This window comes from Mercenaria mercenaria, chromosome 2 (assembly GCF_021730395.1).
Source record: "Mercenaria mercenaria strain notata chromosome 2, MADL_Memer_1, whole genome shotgun sequence".
NCBI lineage: Eukaryota > Metazoa > Mollusca > Bivalvia > Venerida > Veneridae > Mercenaria > Mercenaria mercenaria.
The window spans coordinates 108,674,115-108,695,324 of record NC_069362.1 but is presented as its reverse complement, the minus strand read 5'-3'; the positions used below and the strand labels follow the sequence as shown (position 1 = coordinate 108,695,324).

At 37.2% G+C, this 21,210-nt stretch overlaps 2 protein-coding genes across 2 annotated transcripts in view; both read left to right on the top strand.

Moving 5' to 3' along the window:
• Window positions 1-441: 441 nt before the first annotated feature.
• LOC128545966 (uncharacterized) lies at window positions 442-20,657 on the top strand. The gene is made up of 10 exons (XM_045358762.2): window positions 442-2,491; window positions 3,792-3,977; window positions 4,775-5,011; window positions 5,924-6,101; window positions 9,751-9,995; window positions 13,434-14,291; window positions 15,007-15,273; window positions 19,083-19,186; window positions 19,689-19,922; window positions 20,535-20,657. The coding sequence occupies exons 1-10, from the start codon at window positions 907-909 to the stop codon at window positions 20,655-20,657; spliced, it is 4,017 nt and encodes a 1,338-aa protein (XP_045214697.2). The 5' UTR covers window positions 442-906.
• Window positions 20,658-20,800: 143 nt separating this feature from the next.
• Window positions 20,801-21,210, top strand: part of LOC123564868 (protein mono-ADP-ribosyltransferase PARP14-like) — a 46,943-nt gene continuing 46,533 nt past the window's right edge. Inside the window, exon 1 of the mRNA XM_053527716.1 lies at window positions 20,801-20,833. Coding sequence (XP_053383691.1) covers window positions 20,801-20,833 — 33 coding nt within the window. The remainder of the gene's footprint in view (window positions 20,834-21,210) is intronic.

Genomic DNA, 21,210 nt, shown 5'->3' with positions numbered 1-21,210 from the left:
CTCATACTCTCTCTCTCTCTCTCTCTCTATATATATATACATATAGTACAATAGATCTTGCATTTATAGCATAAAGTAGGTTTTACCAAATTTATACTTTTGCTGAAATAACTCGGTTTTGCAACAAATTTTAAAATCACAGCCAGTGAAAACTCATGTTAAGTGCTAAGTGAAAATGATCATAGGTTTAAATTACTTGACCAGGACTAAAGTTTCACTAAACCCCTTCACATTTCCATCAATCCAGAGGTACATCTCACGTAGGGAATCCCGGTTGAATATATTGACATGATTGAAAAACTAGTAAAAGGACCGTTATATTGGTGTGGCGAGGTGGTAGGGTCAGTAGGTTAAACGTCAAAACTATTAAAATGCTCCCAAAACGCGAGCTATGTATGTTTCGTTTTATGGTTAGTCCGTACCCAAATGCCTTACGCATGCGCACCCGGATGTTTTAGTTGTTCACGAAAACGAAGCATTTTCCAAAAAGATACTGATATTTTCCGTTTACAGTATTTTCAAAGACTTTGACAGCTCTTGCATTTTCTAATATTGACATTCACCTTCTTGTTTTCAAATAACATTTTAATATGTTTTCCCGCATTAATACACAATGCGGATTTGAACTGTGGGTCCGGTCTACCCCACCCACCACCCATGCGTTGATTTAGTAGAGGCACATTGTGTATAACGTGTCTGACACGGAACTATCGTCTGATAATTAAAACATGTGTAGATTTTATTGATTAATACATGCTACTGATCTGATTTAAATCGGAAAAAGAGGTTGGGAAAACCAGTGACAGCCGTACATGTTTGCAAAAATATTCACATTAATTTGTTGTGATGTGATACTAATGAAACTATGTGACAGTTTGCTTTATTAAGTTTTTGAGTTAACTAAAAATGAGCGAAGACAATCCACCTCCTCTGCCTCCAAGATCTATCATAAGACAACATATTCCTGGGCATACTGATCATGCATCTGCCTTGCAACAACAGGATCTGCAATTATGGCAGCATGTGTCACTGTCTCAGCCTCAGCAAGCTGCTGGTGTGCAAGCAATGCCAGTCGGAATTGGGTTTAATAATAGACCACAGCAGCAAATATGGGCAGAACATTCTTCAGCTTTTTCTCAAAGAGGCTGGCAACCATTTCCTCAAGCACATGCACAACAAAGTCCCCAAGAATCACAAGATTTAAACCCTCAAGTTGTCCGATCTCAGCAACAAAATTGGCCTGGTGAAATGAACCAGCTGCAACTTCAGCAGTTACAACAGCTGATTTGGTTGCAACAGCAGCAACAGCTTCAGTTACAGCAGCAACATCAGCCAACTGAGCAGAACATTCATCATCTTGAACCAATAGGTCATGGTCATCGGGATGATCAGTCTCACGAAAAATTCACAAAATCACCATCACCACAGATTGAGGAAAATAGAAACTCTCCAGCTGTTGGAAGACCATTTATGCATAATGTCACAAGTCCACAACAGCAGTTGTGGCAACATCCTCAAGTGATGCACCAGTATGACATGCAGCATGGGGAACCTCAGCATTCCCAAGCTTTTCACCAAACTCCAGTCTCCCATCATCAGCCATTGTTTGCTCAGCAGCAGTATGTGCAACCAGCAGTGTGGCAACATCATTCACCATACAGCCAAGTACAGATGCAGCATTTAAGACAAAGTACACCACCTATACAGCAGCATGTTTTATGGCACCAACAACAGCAGCAACAACTTCACCAGCATCAGCTCCAACAGCAGCAACAACAGCAGCAGCAGCATCACCATCCTGTTGAACCACCACCTCCCTATTCACCTCCTACAAATAGTTTCTTGGAAAGATCTCCTGTAAAAAAAGAGATGGAAGTAAGAAATGAAAATGTTAGTTTATTTAATAATAATCGATTGCCAAGCGAGCCTACAGTGAGTAGAAATGACACTATAAGTAAAGTAGAAACTAATGTGTCTACTGTGCATACTGTAGGGATCACTCCATCTGCACCTCCATTATCACTGACCAGTCAACCTGTAACAGAAAGTACCAAACAGATACGAATACTTAGTAAATCTAATCAGAACAATGAGGAAAAAAATAGTTTCACATTGCCGTCACAGAGATCACAAGATACAGAATTTCCAAATGTTTCATCTGCACCACAGTCAACACCTCAGCCATTGGCACAGAGACCTATCCAAGGGGTTACAGCAAACAGTAATGTTTCTAAGCCACAGAGTTTCAATCCAAATCCGAATATAAATCCATATCAAAATTTAAACCCACATAGTGTTATAAACAAAAATCTTCAGGGGTTGTATGGGAGTCAGAACGCCAGGTACTCTGCTCCATTTAAAGACGGAGGTTTTGGTCAGGGTCCAAATATGCAACAGTTCAAAGCAAGATCACCAGGCTCTATGGTAAGGAACCAAGCGCCAAACCCAGCATTAGCCAGTAACGCTTTTCAGAGGAATGCACAAGTATCAGGTGTGTGGTATTTGAACTTGCATTTTGTTATGGTTACGTTTTACAATTATTTTTTATGCCCCCGAAGGGAGGCATATTAGTTTTCAACTGTCCGTTCGTTCGTTCGTTAGTTAGTTAGTTCGTTAGTCACAACGTTAACTTTTTGCATGAAGGCACTTTACTCGTGAACCACTGCACCCAGGACCTTCAAACTTCACATGCTGATAGTACTTATTGAGTACATTACCCCTACTGACTTTGGGGTCACCAGGTCAAAGGTCAAGGTCACAGGGGCCAACGTTAATTTTTTGCATGAAGGCTTTTTACTCGCGAACCACTGCACCCAGGACCTTCAAACTTCACATGCTGATAGTACTTATTGAGTACACCACCCCTACTGACTTTAGGGTCACCAGGTCAAAGGTCAAGGTCACAGGGGCCAACGTTAACTTTTTGCATGAAGGCACTTTACTCGCGAACCACTGCATCCAGGACCTTCAAACTTCACGTGCTGATAGTACTTATTGAGTATACCACCCCTACTGACTTTGGGGTCACCAGGTCAAAGGTCAAGGTCACAGGGGCCAACGTTAACTTTTTGCATGAAGGCACTTTACTCGCGAACCACTGCACCCAGGACCTTCAAACTTCATATGCTGATAGTACTTATTGAGTACACCACCCCTACTGACTTTGGGGTCACCAGGTCAAAGGTCAAGGTCACAGGGGCCAACGTTAACTTTTTGCATGAAGGCACTTTACTCGCGAACCACTGCACCCAGGATCTTCAAACTTCACGTGCTGATAGTACTTATTGAGTACACCACTCCTACTGACTTTGGGTCACCAGGTCAAAGGTCAAGGTCACAGGGGCCAACGTTAACTTTTTGCATGAAGGCACTTTACTCGCGAACCACTTCACCCGGGACCTTCAAACTTTACATGCTGATAGTACTTTATGAGTACACCAACCCCACTGACTTTGGGGTCACCAGGTCAAAGGTCAAGGTGCTGCAGGGGCATTTGTCACCATTAGTGACATCTCTTGTTTTTTAGATTTAATGTAAATTCTCTGCTGAGTTCAGAATCAGTTTTGCGTCTTTTAAAAATTAAAGGACAAAATTCTGTAAACAAATTGGGGCATTTTATCAAGATCAACATGAAAGTAGTCTTACAGGAAGTAAAAGTTAATCCTTTTCACAAAATTCAGGCTGTAGTAAAATGTAACATTATTAAAATTTTGAATGTACTCATATTGTCTGCCACTGTCAGAAGACTATCATTTTATTAGTTAAATGCTGTTTTCTTATTTTCCATGTAGCATCAAATTTACATCATGTGGAGAACGTTGAAGTCAGCATATTTGTGCAAGGACTGAATCCTCGCACACGGGCAGAGAGTATACAGAACTATTTTGAAGCTATTGGGCGACCAGCCACAGTTAAAGACGGCATACTGTTTAATTTGGAACATACAGAGGCACTTGTCATCTTTCAGCAAAAGCCTGGTAGGATTTCATTTTCCAAATGATTAGGTTAAAGTGATGTTGGAGCTGTCTAAGCAATAGTTAAGCACTAGGGCCAGAATATAGGATCAAATGTCTGAATATGTAAGTCATCTCTGTGAATGTATAATAAAGATGGTATATGCTATATAGCAGACTAGCAGCTGTTTTATGTTCTGGAAGCTCTTGTTAGCACATCTCTTTGTTGGATATTGATATACCGGAAATTTTTATCAACAAAAGCATTGGTAGCTTGGCTGTTTACAATTTTTCAGATAGCCTAGGCTTTTTCGTAACCCATATGTGTTGGTGTCCATGTTACAAATTTTGCTTGTAAATAGGTTTCTCAGCAACTACTGGACAGAATGCATCATGAAATGACCTCACAGTTTGATTTTCAGCTTTACTGGTAATAACAAAACGATGTAACTCATTACAGACTTGGAGCGGTCTTCTGTGCATGCCCGAAAGTGATTATCAATTGTAGCGCACGGCAAAAATATGCAAATTTTTGCATGTCCGCATGCATTTAGTGTACAATATGCATAAAATACTGACTAAAGGTTAGGGTTAGTATCACCATGGTTACAAAATATATCCACTTTTAACTCTCTTTTTTTTTTGACAAAAAGTTTGCATGTAGTAACAGAGAATGTTTACTAGCAGTATTTGTTCCAAAACATTTATATTTAATGCCATTGATGTATTTTCATAGAATTTCCGAAATATAGTTTTAAATACATGTTTTAATGTTTTGTTTATAAATGCATTGATATTGTAAGAACACTTTTTTATTGCAGATATGATAAAATTAAGACAGACTGTAAAGGCCAGGAAACTAGATGGATTTGGTCTTGAAATCTGTGAAGTACCACCTCCAAAAGCTATTGTAGTAAGTAGTGATGGTCATATACGTAGCAGGGAGACACTTGTCTATTATTTTGAGCGAGAATCCATTGGTGGTGGCCATCTTAAGAAGAATGGGGATGTAGAAACTGAGGACGGTTGCTGCCTGTTGGAGTTTGAAGACTATAGAGGTATATACAACACTTTTCTGTTCATAAGACTACTGATAAAATATGATATGTCAGTGCTTTTTAAAGCAGTGATTACCCATTACCAATGCATATATCATACGCTGCATCATGTCTGAATGTTGATATTGAGAAATTTATATTTATGTAGTTTTTTAACAAGAGCAGTGCAATTTTGTTAACCCTTATCATGCAGCTGGTCACAATTGATTCTGCCTTTGCGACCAGTGTAGATCATGATCAGCCTGCACATCCATGCAGTCTGATCATGATCTGCACTGTTCGCCATTCAGTCTGTATCTTTTTTGGTAAGTACCCCTTTTAATAGTTAATGGTACTGTCCAAGTTGAAAGATGTACAAGTTCATTATAGAAATTCAGCAGGGTAAGAGTTAAGAAGGGATCTGTAACCCTATGTTCTGCTATGAAAATATATTCACACAGATAGAAAATGTCAGTATTGTTGGTATCCTGACACAACAAAATCTTTGAAAGCCAAAACAGCGAGTTTGCTAGGATATGTGCTATTTCAAACTTCCATTAAAAACACTGAAAAGTATTAAGTTAATTACACGAAATTCAAAATTGGAACTGTAAATATTTATTTTTGATGCTATCTTGAAATTGCTTTACTTGAATTTTTTTTATCTCTGTACCAAAGGTCTTCTAAATGTAATTAAAGGAAAGAAAGTGTAATACTAAATATGCTCTGAATTTTATTATCAACTGTTCAATATCCAGCGTACCAAACGTCTTCTAAATGTAATTAAAATAAAACTAAAGTGTAGTACATGTACTAAATATGTTCTGAATTTTTATTATCAACATTTGTCCAGCGTACCAAACATCTTCTAAATGTAATTAAAATAAAACAAAGTGTAGTACTAAATATGCTCTGAATTTCTATTATCAACAGTTGTCCAGCGTTTGTGTTCAGGGAAAAGGCAACATCGTGTAGATGGGATGCTTTTACGATTGTCACCATATTACCAATGTGAAAATGGAGCTATCTGGGATATGGGCTTACATATTGTTCCAGTACCTAAACCCGTCAATATTCAAATTCTTCCAGATCAGTTAGAATTTGTTAAGAAGTAAGCAAAACATGATCATTGTTCGTTTTAGCGGAGGTGACCAGTGTTAACAAAGAAAATTTCATATTTGTGGAAAAAAGTCTTTTGAGATGCGGAGCAGAAAATTAATCACCTTTATTACATTGTCAGTTTGCAGGGGTCAAATTAAACAATAGTTTGTACTAGCTGAAATTAGCTAGTGCCCTTTTTGATCACTAGCTAAAATCAAAAGCTACAGGCTTAAGTTAATAATATTTAATTACTATATATATATTTTACTGGCCAAAACTTACTGATTGATCTCTGTTAGTAGCCAGTCACAAACAAAAATACTTTCTATTAGCTTAAAATAGCTTGTGCCATTTTTGTTGAAAAATAAAATATCATAAACATAAATGATAACATTCCCATGGTTCACACAGGCCATGAAAAGTCCTTGAATTTGATGCCTACTCCTTGAAAACTACTTGAATTTTGTAACAGTCAGAAACTACTTGAAAACTACTTGAATTTAGGAAAAAACGTACAAAAGGTGGCAAATAGTCCTTAAATTCGTCGGGTGCGAAGTGAAAACGGACAGACATTATAAACGGACCAAAATAAACTAAAAAGCGACGAGAGAAAAAACAACCATTACCGCCATTAGGGCCTGTCACGGAGTCAGCGATAGTACGGTATGGTACTGTACTTTACGGGTTTTATGCTCTTTCAAGTAATTTTCACACTGTGTAATTTATCCGCGATGCGTTGAAGGTAAATCTTGTGTTACATTGTTTAATTTTGTCCTAAATTGGATTTAAATTGGTTATTTCATGTCTCAGCAACAGTGACATTGCGCCCATTTTAGTCCTTGAAAATGGAGGAAAACTACTTGAAAACTCCTTGAAAACTACTTGAATTTTTTTTGGGAAGGTCTGTATGAACCATGATTCCTTTCATGAAGAAAAATGTGTACCTTCAAAACAAACTTTATTAAAGCTCTTTAGACATTTGCTTGTTATATTATTGACTAGCTGAAATTAGCTAGTACATTTCAAACCCACTAGCTATTTTAAAATTCCACTAGCATTTAGCTTGTATGCTTGTCTAAATTTGAACCCTGGTTTGTTTGCATATATATCAATGAGTTTTATGGATGTCCTGAAATAAGAAAAAAGCAATTTTTTTCAACATTGAAGTAGCACACGGCTATTCATGGCAATGCAAAGCATATGGAAAGCTATCCTACTCACTCCAGCATCTGCATCCACAGATTGGTTAGAGTTTCCATGCACTTTCACTGTATCTCAGTATTACTTGATAGATTTGCTTCAAATCAAACTTTTTGTTTGTTTGTGTTGGGTTTAATGGCAACTTTTGGCTTTGATGGTGGAGGAAGACCTCAGGGGCCCCTCCGTGCATTATTTTATGGCGGGCAGGCACCTGACCTTCAGTAAGCCAGCTGCTTCGAACTTAAAATAGTTGTTCCCCATCATCACACATATGACACAGGGGCCTTAACTCTTGCATCAAAATGAATTATGCCCACTTTTTAGAATTTCAGGTTAAAGTTTTGATTTTCACTAACTTTAAAATAGTTGTCATATATCATCACCACCACCATGTGACACAAGGTCCATAACAGGCTCAAAAATTCCATGAATAATGTCTTCTTTTTATGTCCAAGGTGTCAGTGACTTACAGTTTTCATCCAATTCAGGTAAAACTGGGTATACATCATCAGCATAAAGTGGACATATGCATATTTTCAGGACTTTTGTGTCTAATTATAATTTTTTGTTAAGCCCCTTTCTGAAGCATAACAGTGTTACAACTACATCCGTCCCTTGTGTACACAGCTCCTCCTACATCTACTGTCCAGCTTAAATGAAACTTGATAAACATTCTGTCTAGGTAGCCTTTGGCAGGTATCACTTGATAAAGGAATTATTGACGATCGTCAAAATCCATTATCCAATTTTCCCTTTTTGAAGAGTGGATAATTGACAATTGTACATTGAATTTTAAGCACTTTGAAATAATTAGTAGCCCAAAAGAATTGTTTTGGTAGCCGCCTGGCTCCGTACATGTTTTTTTTAGCTCACCTGTCACGTTTTTGTGATCACCCTTCGTCAGTCCATCCGTCTTCCGTCCGTCCGTCCACAATTTCCTTGTGAACACGATAGAGACCACATTTTGTATTTGATTTTAATTAAACTTGCACTCAACTTGTATGGGCGTAATATCTCGGTTCCTTTTGAAAACTGGCCAGATCCCATCATGGGTTCCAGAGTTATGGCCCCTTAAAGGGCCAAAATTTGCAATTTTTGGCTTGTGAACACAATAGAGACAACATTTTGCAATCAACTTTAATCAAACTTGCACACAACTTGTATTGGCGTAATATCTCGGTTCCTCTCGAAAACTGTCCAAATCCCATCATGGGTTCCAGAGTTATGGCCCCTTAAAGGGCCAAAATTTGCCATTTTTGGTTTGTGAAAATGATAGATACCACATTTTGCAATCAACTTTAATAAAACTTGCACACAAGTTGTATTGGCATAATAACTCGGTTCCTTTCGAAAACTGGCCGGATCCCATCATGGGTTTCAGAGTTATGGCCCCTTAAAGGGCCGAAATTTGCTATTTTTTGCTTGTGAACACGATAGAGACAATATTTTGCAATCAACTTTAATCAAACTTGCACACAACTTGTATTGGCATAATATCTCAGTTCCTTTCGAAAACTGGCCAGATCCTATCATGGGTTCCAGAGTTATGGCCCCTTAAAGGGCCAAAATTTGCTATGTTTGGCTTGTGCAGTCATATAGAGACTTCATTTATGGTTTGATTTGATACAAACTTGCAAAATATCTTCAACAACAATAAATTTTGGATTCCATGATGAATCTGTCAGATCCAATCATAGGTTCTGGAGTTACTTTATATTTGATTACCTCCCCTGATTTTAATCAAAATGAATTTGTATCAGTAAGTACTTATAGGACTCATTTGAAATTTCATTATTGTCATTAGTTGGACTGAGACAATCAGGGTAGATAACTATGGACTGATTTTATGTCAAATGACCTCCCTTTGTTTCAAATTAAAATGGGTGTATCTCCATAACCAATGAAGATACTGATTTGAAATGTCTTTTATGCCATCAGATGGACTCGAACAATCAGGGTAGATAACTTTTGACTGAATTTATGACAAATTAACTTCCTTTATTTTATGTAAATGAATATACCTCAGCAGCATCTAATGAGATTTGTTTTAAATGTTATTTCAGTCTTCCAGGGTAAGGAATAGACATGCTAGTACAAAAATGCAGCATTTGAGCCTAGGACCCTCAAACTTGGTATGGAGATTGGCTATGACTAGTATGTGACCCATAGGTCAAAAGGGACTGTTACAAGAAAATATTTATCCTGATGATATTTAAAGTGTATGCCTATGCGATCTATGTCAAAACTTGATCTTATCATTAAGAGCAATGGTACTCAGGTGAGCGATATAGGGCCATCATGGCCCTCTTGTTTTTTTAAACTGTGCTACTCAAGTATCGTCTTTATATGCAGAACGGGACTGATGTCATTGAGCTGTGCTCTTTTAAAGTATAAGCAACACTGTTAAGATTGGCTAGCTATATATATATTATATAATTGATGTTTTCCCTTACTTGTAGACACTGTCAACCTCAGTTCACTGCCCGTCTTCGTGACAAATACGCAGACATGACTTTTTCCAAGGATCATGTTACAGTAAAGTGCACTCTGAGGCAGAACATGCCCAATTACCGAACATTAGTAAGGGGCTGGGAAACTGGTGTCCAGGAGGCTGTAGCTAAATTCCTAGCTGGAAATATTGACCAAGCCGATATTGGTGTTCCAGAACTTATTTGGGATAAATTGATGGAGTTTCTCAATTCAGGTATGCCTCTTTGTGTTGTTATTGTAATGTAAATTTTAAATACCGAAAACAAATTAATGATAACCTGCTTCTCTCCTCTATATTTCACTAAAACACGCAGAAAATAGTGAAACTTTATTCATTTTCTTAGGGAGATCAGGGTGTCATTTTGTCCTACTTACTTGTTTACTTTGAATCATAATCTAATAGCATGCAGAATGGCATGTTACAGAGGTTGCATAAATATCATATGATAAAATGTTAAGATGTTTTTATTTTAGCTCACCTGTCACTTTGTGACAAGGTGAGCTTTTGTGATCGCGCAGCGTCCATCGTGCGTCCGTGCGTAAACTTTTGCTTGTGACCACTCTAGAGGTCACATTTTTCATGGAATCTTTATGAAAGTTGGTCAGAATGTTCATCTTGATGATATCTAGGTCTAGTTCGAAACTGGGTCACATGCGGTGAAAAACTAGGTCAGTAGGTCTAAAAATAGAAAAACCTTGTGACCTCTCAAGAAGCCATATTTTTCATGAGATCTTCATGAAAATTGGTCAGAATGTTCACCTTGATGATATCTAGGTCAAGTTCGAAACTGGGTCACGTGGGGTCAAAAACAAGGTCAGTAGGTCTAAAAATAGAAAAACCTTGTGACCTCTGTAGAGGCCATATTTCTCAATGGATCTTCATGAAAATTGGTCAGAATGTTCACCTTGATGATATCTAGGTCAAGTTCGAAACTGGGTCACGTGCGATCAAAAATCTAGGTCAGTAGGTCTGAAAATAGAAAAACTTTGTGACCTCTCTAGAGGCCATATTTTTCATGGGAACTTTATGAAAATTAGTCAGAATGTTCACCTTGATGATATCTAGGTCAAGTTCGAAACTGGATCACGTATGGTCAATACCTAGGTCAGTAGGTCTAAAAATAGAAAAACTTTGTGACCTCTCAAGAAGCCATATTTTTCATGAGATCTTCATGAAAATTGGTCAGAATGTTCACCTTGATGATATCTAGGTCAAGTTCGAAACTGGGTCACGTGCGGTCAAAAAATAGGTCAGTAGGTCTAAAAATAGAAAAACCTTGTGACGTCTCTAGAGGCCATATTTCTCAATGGTTCTTATGAAAATTGGTGAGAGTGTTCAGCTTGATGATACAGTAAACATCACTTATAAGGAACACGGATATAAGGAACACTCGGTTATAAGGAACAGTTTTCAATTCCCCGATCTAATTCCTTCTTTATTCAATGTAAAAATCCTCGGTTATAGGGAACTCGGTTATAAGGAACACTCGGTTATAAGGAACACTTTTTCTAGTCCCAAAGTACGAAATTCAATGGAAAACCCCTCGGTTATAGCGAACAGACATAAAGAATAAAAATTATTGAAAACTGGAAATATTTGAGAGCTACATGTATTATGTATTTCATGTTAACAATTATAGTGAACGAAAATTTGTCGCGGACAGGGTCATGTCATACTATCCTAAATAAATGTGTTAATTACGCATGATTAACAATGGCAAACAGTCCAGTTTACCAAATTTTCAATTGTAAAAATTATAGCAGGTGCTAAAATGGACAATAGCGAAACTATAGGTATAATTTACACTTTAGACCGTATGTATGGCGCCGTTGTCTATTCGTAATGCACTGTATGTCATAAACACCCTACTTTTAAATTTTAATTGGTAGTCTAATTTAATATTTCACAAACCACGTCATTCTTACCGACGTACATTTTGACTTAGTTTAGGTTTTAACGCCGTGTTTCAACACTATTTCAGTCATATAAACGCAGTCAGTTTACCTTACCATCTCTCTAGGAAAGGACCGGTACTAGACTCACAACTTTCTCACATAAAGATTCATGGTCGACCCGGAGCCCTTTTCAAACGTCAGTCAATAGTGTTCGCTATACAAATTGTGTTCGTTATAAAACTCGGTTACAAGGAACTAGTCCGCTATACGGATATAAGGAACCTCGGTTATAAGGAACAATTTTCAGAGGTCCCAAGCTGTTCCTTATAAGCGAGGTTTACTGTATCTAGGTCAAGTTCATAACTGGGTCACGTGCGGTCAAAAACTAGGTCAGTAGGTTGAAAAATAGAAAAACCTTGTGACCTCTCCAGAGGCCATATTTTTCATGAGATCTTTATGAAAATTGGTGAGAATGTTCACCTTGATGATATCTAGGTCAAGTTCAAAAGTGGGTCACGTGCCTTCATAAACTAGGTCAGTAGGTCTAAAAATAGAAAACTCTTGTGACCTCTCTAGAGGCCATATTTCTCAATGGATCTTCATGAAAATTGGTGCGAGTGTTCAGCTTGATGATATCTAGGTCAAGTTCGAAACTGGATCATGTGCGGTCAAAAACTAGGTCAGTAGGTCGAAAAATAGAAAAACCTTGTGACCTCTCTAGAGGCCATATTTTTCATGAGATCTTCATGAAAATTGGTTAGAATGTTCACCTTGATGATATCTAGGTCAGGTTAAAAAGTGGGTCACATGCCTTCAAAAACTAGGTCATTAGGTCAAATAATAGAAAAACCTTGTGACCTCTCTAGAGGTCATATTTTCAATGGATCTTCATGAAAATTGGTCAGAATTTTTTATTTTGATGATATCTATGTCACATGTGTTCAAAAACTAGGTCACTATGTCAAATAATAGAAATAACGACGTCATACTCGGTTCAACACTGGGTCATTTGGGGATAGGTGAGCGATTCAGGACCATCATGGTCCTCTTGTTTTAATTATCTTCATTCTGAAGAATTGTAAAAAAAAAAAATGAAATGGCCTGCTCTCAAATTGAAGATCCACAATTGAAATGTTCTACTTTCGATTTAAATTATCAATTGTATACCCAGGTGATGTATCGTTTGTTATGTTTATACATGGTTTCTGTAAGTGCACAGTATGTGTCAAGATTTAATTCAGTGAAAATTTATAAACTACTGTAAGATGAAAAAAGAAATTGGAATTGTATAACATGAGTATCATATATATATATAGTATGATTATCAGCATCGAATGGAGAAACTTGCATAAGTTCAGTTCTGCAGCATAGACATTGTGCAACATTAGGGGCAGGTTATGACTATGTGAAAGAACAAATGCATATTTTCTATGCATTTTATTACATAGACATCAACTCTTATTAATATTATATAACTTGTGTTTAAAAAAATTATTGCTGTTATTTACCTTTTTAAAGCAAGAACACATTAAATGGACATCTCAATTGACATTGAGCAGCAGGTATTAAATTTGCAGCATGAAAAAATATTATCTCATGTCCTGCTGTAAGTACACGAAAATTGAAAATTTGTATGTAATGAATTGCAATATATGGCATTGGGTTTACCAGTTTGGCTATATTTTTATCCCATGTAATATTTGATTTTACTAACATTTCTTAACTTAAAATCTTGACATTTTGTTTCATTTTAAAGGGAGGCCAGAATTTAAGGACCTGCTAATGAAACCAGATAGGGAGAGAAGATCAATCAAATTGGTTGGCTATAAGGTTAATGTGAAACTTGCTCATCAGGTTCTCAGTGACAAGGTGGAAACACTTTCTCGAGAAGCTAGGAGGAAGACTGAGACGAGGAAAGTCAAGTCCATAGAGAAGCTTACAGTGCTGGAGATTCAGGGAACGTTTAGTGCAATATGTAGAAAATACGGGGACATGAAAATTCATGTTGACGGAAATGAGGTTACCGTTGAAGGTGACCCTGCTGACATTCCTAATGCTTTTATTGAAATGTACAGTGAATGTGATAAAATTGAACCTGTAGAATTTAAACATTTGAAGACTAGAGAATGGGTACAGTTTGCGAAAAAAGAAACTTCAGTTAAATATGTTCAGAAAAAACTTGACCAGAAACGCACTCGCGGAAGCTGGGAAATCACTGGAACATTGATTAACGTTTATGTCGCCAGTGATGGTAACGGTACCGCTATAAAAGATACTATTCTTGAGTCGGTTTTAGAAGAATCAGTACAGGTAGACCGATCTTCCACGGATTTGCTGAACTCTGAAGTTTGGGGAGATTTCTTGTTAGATAATAAAAGGAAATTTCGAGATAAAATGGAAGTGTTTACAAAGAAACAACAGATTGTTGTTGTAGTGGGTACAGACGACATAGTGCCTCATATTGTTAAACTTATAAAAGAGTTCCTTGATTCAAAAACAGTGAAGACAGTGACGGTTCATTGTGACCAGGTAGTGGCAGATTTTATTTCCGAGTGTTGGACAGAGAGCGACTTCGCAGAGATACAGAATAATGATGTTGTTATCAAAACAAAAGGTAAATCACGGAGATACGAATTTTGTAAGCCTCTTTCCCCTGTAAATATTTCTTTTAAATCATGCAGTTTTTTCTCCCAAATTGACTATAATGGGAATTTATTCCCCTTTGCACAAGTACTGACAAGTGTTTTTTCCCAAAACAACAAGCCTATGTTGCTTCTCCTTTTAGTAAAAAAAGCCCTTAAATGATGAACGATTTTAAAACTTGTCAAATTGATGTATCTGATGATTCTCATGTTCAGGTATCACATCTGCATGTATGTTTTGGTATGTTGCTGTATTATAAACAAAGTGTGATTTATTCTTACATGATTAGATAATTAAGCAACAGTTGTAATAATATATTGTAATTTATATTTATAATATTTGTGAATGTCAGTCACTAAGCAACTGATTATAGATGTCTCGGTAATTTAGTGACATTTATACTAAAGCCATTGTTGAAATTACCTGTAATTTAGGTCACCAGTGAGTACACAGGGTTTTACATTTTGCACAGATGCTATGGAAAGAGTTATATCAGAACATGAAAAAAAAGCAGTGAAAATATCACAATTTCTTATTCTACTTAAGTTTTAGTCAGACATAAATTTATCATTTAGCTCTCCATCCCAAAAGAAACATTCCAAATATTTTTTTGTGTCAGAAATTCTTTTTAGTGTTACATGCAAACTGTATGGCAGAAAACTAATTATATTATTGTTTTGTTTCAGCTAATGGTATAGAGTTGACAGGGTTGTCAGAGAACCTGATTAAAGGAAAACAGAAACTAGACATGAAGTTAAAACGAATGTGTAGTAAAAGACATTTCCTGAAACGAACTGGAATCCATGCGGTTTTAGAAGCTGCCAAACACTCTGGTACAATCAGTGCCATTGAGAAGGAGAATAAGTGTATTATCAAGCTTCCACAGGACATTGATGAAAGCATCTCTGTGATGTTGAGTGATTTTGAAGTTATTGAACCTGAAATGTTAGAAGGTCAGGCCATGTTCTGTTTTTAGCTCACCTGTCACAAAGTGACAAGGTGAGCTTTTGTGATCGCGCAGTGTCCGTCGTCCGTCCGTCCGTCCGTGCGTCTGTCCGTCCGTAAACTTTTTGCTTGTGACCACTCTAGAGGTCACATTTTTCATGGGATCTTTATGAAAATTGGTCAGAATGTTCATCTTGATGATATCTAGGTCAAGTTCGAAACTGGGTCACGTGCGGTCAAAAACTAGGTCAGTAGGTCTAAAAATAGAAAAACCTTGTGACCACTCTAGAGGTCACATTTTTCATGTGATCTTCATGAAAGTTGGTCAGAATGTTCATCTTGATGATATCTAGGTCAAGTTTGAAACTGGGTCACTTGCAGTCAAAAACTAGGTCAGTAGGTCTAAAAATAGAAAAACCTTGTGACCACTCTAGAGGTCACATTTTTCATGGGATCTTCATGAAAGTTGGTCAGAATGTTCATCTTGATGATATCTAGGTCAAGTTCGAAACTGGGTCACGTGCGTTCAAAAACTAGGTCAGTAGGTCTAAAAATAGAAAAACCTTGTGACCACTCTAGAGGTCACATTTTTCATGGGATCTTCATGAAAGTTGGTCAGATTGTTCATCTTGATGATATCTAGGTCAAGTTCGAAACTGGGTCATGTGCGGTCAAAAACTAGGTCAGTAGGTCTAAAAATAGAAAAACCTTGTGACCACTCTAGAGGTCACATTTTTCATGGGATCTTCATGAAAGTTGGTCAGAATGTTCATCTTGATGATATCTAGGTCAAGTTCGAAACTGGGTCACGTGGAGTCAAAAACTAGGTCAGTAGGTCTAAAAATAGAAAAACCTTGTGACCACTCTAGAGGTCACATTTTTCATGGGATCTTCATGAAAGTTGGTCAGAATGTTCATCTTGATGATATCTAGGTCAAGTTCGAAACTGGGTCACGTGGAGTCAAAAACTAGGTCAGTAGGTCTAAAAATAGAAAAACCTTGTGACCACTCTAGAGGTCACATTTTTCATGGGATCTTCATGAAAGTTGGTCAGAATGTTCATCTTGATGATATCTAGGTCAAGTTCGAAACTGGGTTACGTGCGGTCAAAAACTAGGTCAGTAGGTCTAAAAATAGAAAAACCTTGTGACCACTCTAGAGGTCACATTTTTCATGGGATCTTTATGAAAGTTGGTCAGAATGTTCATCTTGATGATATCTAGGTCAAGTTCGAAACTTGGTCACGTGCCTTCAAAAACTAGGTCAGTAGGTCTAAAAATAGAACAACCTTGTGACCTCTCTAGAGGTCACATTTTTCATGGGATCTTCATGAAAGTTGGTCAGAATGTTCATCTTGATGATATCTAGGTCAAGTTCGAAACTGGGTCACGTGCAGTCAAAAACTAGGTCAGTAGGTCTAAAAATAGAAAAACCTTGTGACCACTCTAGAGGTCACATTTTTCATGGGATCTTTATGAAAGTTGGTCAGAATGTTCATCTTGATGATATCTAGGTCAGGTTCGAAACTGGGTCACGTGCCTTCAAAAACTAGGTCAGTAGGTCTAAAAATAGAAAAACCTTGTGACCACTCTAGAGGTCACATTTTTCATGGGATCTTCATGAAAGTTGGTCAAAAACGATGTCATACTCAAAACTGGGTCATGTGGGAAGAGGTGAGCGATTCAGGACCATCATGGTCCTCTTGTTTTTAGCTCAGGGTGAGCTATTGTGATCACTCCTCGTCCGGCGTTCGTAAACTTTTACTTTAAACGACATCTCATAAACCACTAGGCCAATTTCATCTAAACTTCACAGCAATGTTCCTTGGGTGAAGCTCTACAAAAATTGTTCAAAGAATTGAATTCCATGCAGAACTCTGGTTGCCATGTCAACCGAAAGGAAAAACTTTAAAAATCTTCTTCTCAAAAACCAGAAGCACTAGAACTTAGATATTTGGTATGAAGCATTGCCTAGTGGACCTCTACCTAGTTTGTTCAAATCATGACCCCGGCGGGGGTCATATGATTTTACATAGGAAAATCTTAAAAAGTCTTCTTCTCAAAAACCAGAAGCCCTAGAGCTTAGATATTTGACATGTAGCATTGCCTAGTGGACCTCTACTAAAGTTGTTCAAATCATGACCCAGGGGTCAAAATTGACGATGCCCCAGGGGTCACTTGATTTTACATGATTTCTATAGGAAAATCTTCAAATTTTTTTAAAAAAATAAGCCAGAAGGCCTAGAGCTTAGATATTTGACATGTAGCATTGCCTAGTGGACCTCTACAAAATTTGTTCAAATCATGATCCCTGGGGTCAAAATTGACCCCGCCTCAGGGGTCACTTGATTTTACATAGGAAAATCTTCAAAAAAATTCTAAAAATAAAACAGCAGGCCTAGATCGTAGAGATTTGACATGTAGCATTGCCTAGTATGCATGCAAAATTGACCCCACCCCAGGGGTCACTTGATTTTACATCTATAGGAAAATCTTCAAAAAATTTCTAAAAATAAACCAGAAGGTCTAGAGCTTAGATATTCAACACATAGCATTGCCTAGTGGACCTCTACAAAATCTGTTCAAATCATGATCCCCGGGGTCAAAATTGACCCCGCCCCCAGGGGTCACTTGATTTTACATAGGAAAATCTTCAAAAAATCTCTAAAAATAAACCAGAAGGCCTAGAGCTTAGATATTTAACACATAGCATTGCCTAGTGGACCTCTACAAAATTTGTTCAAATCATGACCCCCCGGGGTCAAATGGGGTTTCTTGATTGTACATAGAAAAATCTTCAAAATTTTCTTAAAATAAACCAGAAGGCCTATAGCCTAGATATTTGACATGTAGCATTGCCTAGAGGACCTCTACAAATTTTGTTCAAATCTTTACCCCCCCCCCCCCCCCCCAGGGTCAAATTGACCCAGCCCCAGGGGTTACTTGATTGAAAATAGGGAAATCTTCATAAATTTGCTAAAAATAAACCAGAAGGCCTAGAGCTTAGATATTTGATATGTAACATTGCCTAGCAGACTTCTACAAACTTTGTTCAAATCATGACCCCAGGGATAAAATTGACGCCGCCCCAGCAGTAACTTAATTGAACAACGGAAAATCTTCAAAGAATTTCTAAAAATTAGCAAGAAGGCCTAGAGCTTAGATATTTGACATATAGCATTGCCTAGAGGACCTCTACAAAATTTGACCCCCGGCGTCAAATTGGCCCCGCCCCAGGAGTTACTTGATTGTACATAGGAAAATCTTCAAAAAATGTCTAGAAATAAACTAGAAGGCCTAGAGCTTAGATATTTGGTGTGTAGCATTGCTAAGTGGATCTCTGCCAAGTTTGTTCAAATCATGACCCTGGGGTTAAACTTAAATGCAAATCTTCATAGCAACCATTTAACCAGGTGAGCCATATAGGGCCATCATGGCCCTCTTGTTTTGTTTGTTCTATTTGTTTGATTTAACTCCATTTTTCTCGGCAGGTTGTCAGTTATATATTTTGGTTAATTTACCCAAGTAGTATTTCCAAGTACTTTATCTGTTCTTTTAAAGTAAAAGTGCTCTACTTTCAGGCTTTTTATTAAAAACAAAATTTCCTTTCTGTTCTTACAATTAATTCAATGAGTAATTAATTTTAGCTTTTATAATTCTACATGTTTTAAGTTTGTCACTTGTTGGGTTCTTTTTTTTTTTTTTTTTTTTTTTCAAAATTTTTCCAGTGAAAATGACATTTTAGAGGTATCTTTCCTGAGTGATGTATCCCAATTGTACAAGTGTTCATTTTGATTATGATTGTGTTCATATTTCAGAAGATGCTCAGACATCAAGTTCAGTGTCAGCCCCAAAGTGCTTCCAGACAAAGAAACACAAGATCAAGATACACCTGGTACATGGAGAAATGGGACATCAGAAGGTTAGATATTGAGAATGTGTTTTGCTAGACTCCAGTAAGTAAGAACAGGTCCAGATTTTTGTCCTGTTGCTGTTAGTGAGCTAGGTGTTTCATTTTCATGACAATTTAAATGCATCTATTTGAGAGAGAGTCTGTGGTTCAGTGGTTAGCAGATTAGTCCACAACCTGTGCAGTCCAGATTCCCTTCCCAGTTGCTGTTGATATCCCAACTAGTGTTCACTGATGGGTGATTTAGTCAAATCATAGCTGTTTCTTGCAATCTCAGCCTAGACTTGATGCTGAAAAGGTAAATACATGACATGCCGGTTCCATTCAAAACATGGGGATCATATACCGATGCAAAATAAATAATTTTTACCTTTAACTTTTTCAGTGCCAATACTGTTCTGATTTTGTATGCTCTTCTGAAGTAGTCTGGTTTAAGTAGAATCAACCTTTAATTAATTAATATCAGTTTACCTTTTAAGGTAGAGTGAAACTAAATGTATTGCTATATTTGTAGGCTGATGTAATTGTAGCAAGTGCAGCTAGCAATCTGAATCTGAGGAGTGGCTCGGCTTCATACTCCTTGGTCAAACAAGGAGGGGCCCAGCTACAGACAGACTGTAACAGACTGTACCCTAACGGCATTAAAGATGGCGAGGTTGCCGTCATTGACTCAGGAAATCTTAACTGTGATAAAGTCTATCTCACCTCACTACCCTCATGGAAGGAGGCTGGAAATAATGGTGGAAAGGTTTGTTTTCTAGAAACAATATTCCAATTCTGAATGATGATTTTGTGTAATTTAAGTTTGTTCAATCCTTTGTCACTAGTTTTTCAAATGCTTTTGTTCTCTTTCAATATGGCATTATTACTGGTTTAGAAAAACATGACAGTAACAAAAATTTAAATTTGTCCCCAAAACCACACAGTGGTGTGGAAGACATTGTTTTTACTTCTTCGGTGTGTTTTCCCCGGCCCAAAAATCTTGCCCCGCATTTTCTTTGAAGCGGGGAAAATTTTTCACCCAATCTTCACCCCCCTTGTACAAAATGTTTTTTGCCAATAAGTCCTGGGAAATTTTTCGATAACTCATATACTATTTATTCAAATGATTAGGTTTTAGGGGAGACATGCGTTTTTTCCCCAAAACACTCTATTTTTTAAAATGCTTTTGCTGAATTTTTTCTCTTTCAGTGTAGCATTTTTTACTGGTAAAGTACATGACAGAAAACAAAGAATTTTTTCAAAAATTGTAATTTTATGTTTATTTTTTTAAAAAGGGAAAATACATTTTTCCCTTTTTTTAAATTTTTTTTAAAAGTCTGTAAAATTTGTGCTGATTTTAAAACCCCTATCGTTACAGGTTTTCAGAAATGTTATGCGTGAATGTTTACGACGGGCGGACCTCCACCCCAAAAAAAAACAATGGCGATTAGTGAAATTTGGGAACTGGGGGTTACCTCGGCTACCCTGGGGATGTGGTTGAAAGTATTTTTTTGGGGCATGGTGGAGTTTGACAGTAGCTCCCAGTAAAACAAGTCTGGGGAAGACTTTTTCCAATAATACTGAAATAACAAAGACAGGGAAAAAGTAAAAGGGCGTTTGAAGAGCATGAGCACATGAGAATCTATGGTAGTGCCAGCCTCGGCTCCCTCTCTACAGGTAATGTCAGTTTTGTAGTACTCAGCATACGATTATACTAAGTCTTAGAGAATTCCTTTCTGTGCTTGGTAGAAGCTACTGTGCAGCAGTTACCTGTATCATTATGTAACAGAATTGGTCTTACAATTTTATGGTTTACCACAGAAATGCAATCTTAAGTCAGTTATCTTCTGTTTCAGAAAATGGTTAGTTGGAACACTTAAAAAAACCATCAAAATTTACTCAAAAAAAAAGGAAAATTAAAAAAAAATTTTGAAAAAATTTGGCCACCAAGCAGATAATAGCCCCCGGGAAAACTCGACTACAAAATTTTTCCCGCCTTTACGAAAAAAAATAATGTAAATTTTAGGAAAAAAAACCACAATTTTTTGGGGTTT